At 42.0% G+C, this 6,255-nt stretch overlaps 1 protein-coding gene across 1 annotated transcript in view; it reads left to right on the top strand.

The window, feature by feature from the left end:
- The window catches only part of rtca (RNA 3'-terminal phosphate cyclase), a 5,676-nt gene extending 2,832 nt beyond the window's left edge, over positions 1-2,844 (top strand). Inside the window, exons 7-11 of the mRNA XM_084722346.1 lie at positions 1,383-1,504; positions 1,599-1,657; positions 2,165-2,259; positions 2,366-2,470; positions 2,568-2,844. Of these exons, the coding sequence (XP_084578472.1) occupies positions 1,383-1,504; positions 1,599-1,657; positions 2,165-2,259; positions 2,366-2,470; positions 2,568-2,666 (480 nt within the window). The 3' untranslated portion in view covers positions 2,667-2,844. The remainder of the gene's footprint in view (positions 1-1,382; positions 1,505-1,598; positions 1,658-2,164; positions 2,260-2,365; positions 2,471-2,567) is intronic.
- The last annotated feature ends 3,411 nt before the right edge of the window (positions 2,845-6,255 follow it).

Below are 6,255 nucleotides of genomic sequence, written 5' to 3'. Positions count from 1 at the left end.
CATGACCCTGAACACGTGGTGGAAACGAGAAGCAACTCAAACCAGCTGTAATTAGTGAAAATCAAGTCATTTATTGAGTGAATTTGGATGATTGATGAACAGAAATGGGCTGATGGATGCTGCTCAAACCAAAAAACCAAAAATCAAATAAACCAAAAGAGGAACTGCTAACTAACAGACAAAGAAAATCAGAAGACGGCGAAATTAAAATCCTCACTAATTTACTTTACGTGACAAAAACACAAAGCTTGTCAACGTTCGCTGCAAACAGAAGCAGTTCTGATCGCGTCCTCGGTCCAGTCACAGACGACGCCCATCGCGTCCTCGGTCCAGTCACAGACGACGCCCATCGCGTCCTCGGTCCAGTCACGGACGACGCCCATCGCGTCCTCGGTCCAGTCACGGACGACGCCCATCGCGTCCTCGGTCCAGTCACAGACGACGCCCATCGCGTCCTCGGTCCAGTCACAGACGACGCCCATCGCGTCCTCGGTCCAGTCACGGACGACGCTCATCGCGTCCTCGGTGCAACATGCAGAAGAGTTACACATAACATCAGATTTACACCAATCAGAATCCACTTCTGTCCAAAACAAAGACGTGACACTAATGTTACACAACTGATCTGTGTGTTGTGTTCAAAGTGCAGAGGAGAAAAGAAAACTCACCTGGAAAAGAACATGAGCACTTTTAGTCTTCAGGACACGAGGTCGTGCTGCACGTCAGCCTCCGGTGGCCAGAATGAGAATTACAACAACAAACATAAAAAAAAAAGTTTCACAAGATGATCTTAAAACTGAAGGAACATAAACAGATTATTGTGGTAGAACTTATTTTTTCATTTTAAGTCCACAGAGGACACAGAACACCCGAGGAACATGAATCTTAATATTAATAATCAGTTGTGCCACAGTCCTGGAAATCCTGTAAACATTATGGAGCAGAGATTTATTTTCCAGGATTGAAGGAATTCAGAATAATAAATAAGATGAAAATAAATATAAAAAAATCTTTTAATAACTGCAAATAATAATAATGATGTGTTTTAGTAACTTAAGTAATTTATTATAAAAACTTATTTTGAGTGTGTTCAACTACAAAACTGAAGAAAAATGACAACAAAATAAAACAGACAAGGATTAATTTTATTATCAATTAATCTGTCAATTTTCTCCATAAATCAATTATTTGTTTGGTTCATAAAATGTCAGAAAATGTTGGTCAAAGTCCAAGATGTCGTCCTCAAATGTCTCGTTTTGTCCACAACTCAAAGATCATCAGTTTACAGTCAGAGAGGAAAGAAACCAGAAAATTTAAGAAGCTTTTTTATTTTAAAATATGACTCAATAATTAAATTAACAGTGGATTCATTGTGTGTCCAGTTGGCTAAAGACATGTCGGCTGCGGCTGTTCGGACCATCAGGAAGGAAATCAAAGAACTTTACATCAACATCCAGCCACTGCAGGAGAAAGAAAAGGCCTGTGGCAACGGCAACGGCATCATGTAAGCCCCACCCACCTGCTGACATCACAGCTGCCTTCATGAATGAATGAGCTGTAGCTTTCTGATTGGTCCGTCTGCTCTCTGTGTGTTTCAGAATCATCGCCGAGTCGTCGACAGGTTGTGTGTTTGCAGGTTCAGCTCTCGGAAAGAAAGGTGAGGAGGAGACACAAACTGTGTGTTTGAGACGTGTTGGACACACGGGAACGTCTGTGTGTGTGTTTGAGACATGTTGGACACACGGGAACGTCTGTGTGTGTGTTTGAGACGTGTTGGACACACGGGAACGTCTGTGTGTGTGTTTGAGACGTGTTGGACACAGGAACATCTGACTGTGTGTGTTTGAGACGTGTTGGACACAGGAACATCTGTGTGTGTGTTTGAGACGTGTTGGACACAGGAACATCTGACTGTGTGTGTTTGAGACGTGTTGGACACAGGAACATCTGTGTGTGTGTTTGAGACGTGTTGGACACAGGAACATCTGTGTGTGTGTTTGAGACGTGTTGGACACAGGACCATCTGTGTGTGTGTGTTTGAGACGTGTTGGACACAGGACCATCTGTGTGTGTGTGTTTGAGACGTGTTGGACACAGGAACATCTGTGTGTGTGTGTTTGAGACGTGTTGGACACAGGACCATCTGTGTGTGTGTGTGTTTCAGGAGTGTATGCAGATAAAGTCGGTATTGAAGCTGCTGAGATGCTGCTGAGAAACATCAGACACAACGGCTGTGTGGACGAGTTCCTGCAGGACCAGGTGAGACACACACCTGCTGACCTCACTGTGACACACACACACACCTTCAAGCAGACAGCCGTGGTGAGTCAAACGGCCTGATCTCTCACCTCGTCTTCCTCCTCAGCTCATCATCTTCATGGCGTTGGCGAAGGGACGGTCTCGGATTCGAACCGGCGCTGTGACGCTGCACACACAGACGGCCATTCACATCGCAGAGCAGCTGACTCAGGTCAGACACAGATACATGTATACTGTGTACACACCTGCAGTTCTGTATTTGTTCTGTGTCAAACCACTTTACATCTTTAATTTGTGTTTGTTTTCAGGCAAAGTTCACAATAACAAAGTCTGATGATGATCTGAGCAGCAACGTCACCTACATCATCGAATGTGAAGGATCAGGAGCAACAAACCCCCACCTGTAGCCACACACACACACACACACGCACACACACACACACACACACACTGAACACACACACACTGAACACACACTCTCTGTCTGTCTCTGTGTCTCTTGGACTCGGTAGCTGCTCCTGTCATGGCCGACCCTCTCAGCTTCTGTCTCTCAGGGTGTTTCTTTAATAAATGAGTCAAACCGTCTGCAGCTGTCAGTGTTTCTGTTCTGTGTCGCCGCCTTCAGACAGGAGGAGGAACATGTGGACGAGATGGTTGTTTTTGTGACAGACTGATGAAATCTGAGCAGCACAGGTGGAGAAATACTGGATCCAGCATTTCCCATAATGCACCAGGACAAGGGTCTCAATATTGGGGGCTGTGAGATGTTTGATGTGGAAAAAAGAAAAATATATAAATGTACAATTTGATCGATATTTCTTCAACCTGAACAGTTTCTGAGCTTTAGAGGAGAAAATCACGACTACATACAGTGTAATAACCTGCTTATACACAGTGTAATAAACTGCTTATACACGGTGTAATAACCTGCACATATACAGTGTAATAAACTGCTTATACACGGTGTAATAAACTGCTTATACACAGTGTAATAACCTGCACATATACAGTGTAATAAACTGCTTATACACAGTGTAATAAACCTTATACACAGTGTAATAAACTGCTTATACACAGTGTAATAAACTGCTTATACACAGTGTAATAAACTGCTTATACACAGTGTAATAACCTGCACATACACAGTGTAATAAACTTCTTATACACAGTGTAATAACCTGCACATACACAGTGTAATAAACTGCTTATACACAGTGTAATAACGTGTCTATACAGAGTAATATTTAGTATAATAAACTGTGTCTGCCTGTAGGGGGCAGTACAGCAGCACTTCACACTGATGTGTGTGTCAGTAGAGGAGCTGGATTCAGTCTGATCACCTGTGTAACTGCAAACTGATAATTAAAGTTCAATCAATAACAAAATAAAAGCACACCAAAAATGACTTTATTTGTAAAAGTATAATGTGCAGATCTTTTTTTTTCAGCAGCTCAGTAAAGTAAAGTTTCTATGTTCCAGTGGTGGAACGTAACTAAGCACATTTACTCAAGTACTGTACTTAAATACAATGTTTTGTATTCGTTAGCACTTTGCTTTGTAGTTCCATTTTATGTTCCTGTGTCCACCACATGTCAGAGGTAAGAACTGTTCCTTTTACAAGAACCTCAAAGAGTCCCGACATCCAGCTGTGGACGGATTTGAACTTTTAATCAAGATTATGATTTTATTTTTTTTTTTTTAAGATTGTGACTTTTTAAATCTGGATCAGCTCTTTTTATAATCAAGATTAGGTCTTTTTCAAGAAGGAGTAGGTCTTATATCAGAACTTTTAAAATCAAGATTAGCTGTTGAATCAACACTGACTTTTTAAATTAATATTATGACTTTTTATGTCCAAATTTTAAGACATTAAAACAAAATTATGATTCTATAAATAAAGATTGTGTTTTGTTTTTTTTAATATTTAGAATTATGAGAAATGTTAGGAAGTCCAGATTGTGATTTTTAATCAAGATGATGATAAATGATAAATCATAATTATGACTTTTTTTATGATATGAAATTTTTTATTGTTTACATGAACTTTTTTTTCTGGAGGTGTTCCACAGTAAATACTGAAGTCAGGTTTGGAGTGACAGTGTTGATTTCTGGGTAATGTAGTTTGTTTTTGGTACTACTGGGCTGCAGTGAGACAGGACATGTCTGCCTGTCTTCAAGTGTCCAGGTATGTCCATTTCTGAATGGATGTCCAGGTGTGTCTGGGTGTCTCTGAATGTCCAGGTGTGTCCAGGTGTGCCTGTGTCCACAGAATGAAAACAGGTGACCTGTTTGTAACAGGTGATGTGTTGTGGACTTACCCAGGTGGACCTGGACTTCCTGTGGTCTCTGTCTTGTTTCCATGATGTCATCATCACTTGTTGGCCGTCCCCCTGACCTCGTTGGGTCACCTGATGTACAGTGAGTACAGCAGGAAGTCCAGCTCAGACCTGAATGTGTGTTGAAACCTGATCGGCTGTAAAGTCACACCTCCGTCCCCTCTGGAACCAGGAGCAACCTGATCTAGGTCACCTGACACCTGCTCAGCTCAGCACGGCTGCGTCCCTGCAGTCTGCTCGCCGCCCTGCAGCATGGCGGACGCAGGGGCCTGGAGGATGCACCAGGATGGCCCCCAGATCTTCCAACCAGGACCGGGACCAGGACCGGGATCAGGACCAGGACAAGGACCAGGACCAGCCCCACACCGTGTGTGGATCTCTCTTATTGCAGGTGAGACTGTGACATCATCAGATATTAAAGGACTAATCCGAGGTTTAAACCTACAGTCAAATGAGCCAATCAGGTGAGATTATTTCAGCTGTTTGAAGTCGTATCCAGGGTTGATTTGTGTGGTTGGTTCAGCTCAGGAGAGACGAGGACAAGGACAAGGTGGACACAAAATAAGAGCCCAGTGAGTTGTCTTGTCTCGGACGGGCAGATGTCAGACCTGTGTCGTCTCACCTGAGAACAGGTGGAGTTACAGGTCTGTTTATCAACCAATCAGCTGTGAGTGATGGGAAAATACTCCATTGTCACACATAAGACAAATTCAGAGACACACCTCTGAAAGGTACCTGTCTCAGGGGTCACCTGACAGGTCATGTGATTACAAAATGGAAAAAAAGAACATGGAAATACATCTAAATATACCATAATAAAACTATCAGATTATTATGGGATACTAGAGGAGAGAAATAGTGAAAATGCACAAGTCCCCCAAACATACACACATAACACACAAGAGTGTGTGATCTATTTTTCTGCTGCTGAGTGTTTAGCTGTTGGTGGATCTGCAGCCCACATGTCCTTTTTTTGGTAAATGAAAAAAATCATTCAAACAAACTGCTGAACAAACATTTTAGGAATTGGAAAAAAAATCAAGTTTATTAAATGGATGCATAATGTAGAGGAAAATATAGAAAAGAGAATAAGCAAAGCCAAAAGTAAATGGACCTGATATAATATAATATAATGTAATAAAAAGTCATATATAAAAAAGGTCACTTATATAGAGCCCCTAAAGTCTATGTTTTTTTCATCTGGATACTAACGTGTTTTGTTGGCATAAGACTTAACTTAGACTTATAGAAAAACATTTCTGCTTCACTTTGAGGGATCAGTACTTCTGAGAGGTAAACATTGAGACATTTTAAACTCCCAGACACCTCCAGCTATGTGTATCTGCTTAAAGTGTGTGGGGAAATTATCAGGAAGCACTTTAAGTTTAAATGTGAGCTTTAAAACGTGTAGTTCGGTGCAGAAGTTTGATGAATGTTCATGTTTTGTTGCTCTCGGTCCTTGAAAGCCTCATTATTGTGTTTCCCAGTGGACCATGAAGGCAGCGCAGTCTGTTCTGTTCGGTGATTGGCTGTGGTTGCTATAGGAGCGGCTCCCGTTCCTATGGTAACACGTCTTAAGGAGGGATTTGTTCAATCAGAGTTTCAGACTCGAAGCGTCGTCAAGCAATCGCGGCGCTAACATGCTAACCCGGGAACGTTT

The sequence above is a fragment of the Lutjanus erythropterus genome, chromosome 7 (assembly GCF_056507025.1).
Source record: "Lutjanus erythropterus isolate fLutEry1 chromosome 7, fLutEry1.hap2, whole genome shotgun sequence".
Taxonomy (NCBI): Eukaryota; Metazoa; Chordata; class Actinopteri; order Lutjaniformes; family Lutjanidae; genus Lutjanus; species Lutjanus erythropterus.
This window is presented reverse-complemented; position numbering and strand designations above follow the sequence as displayed.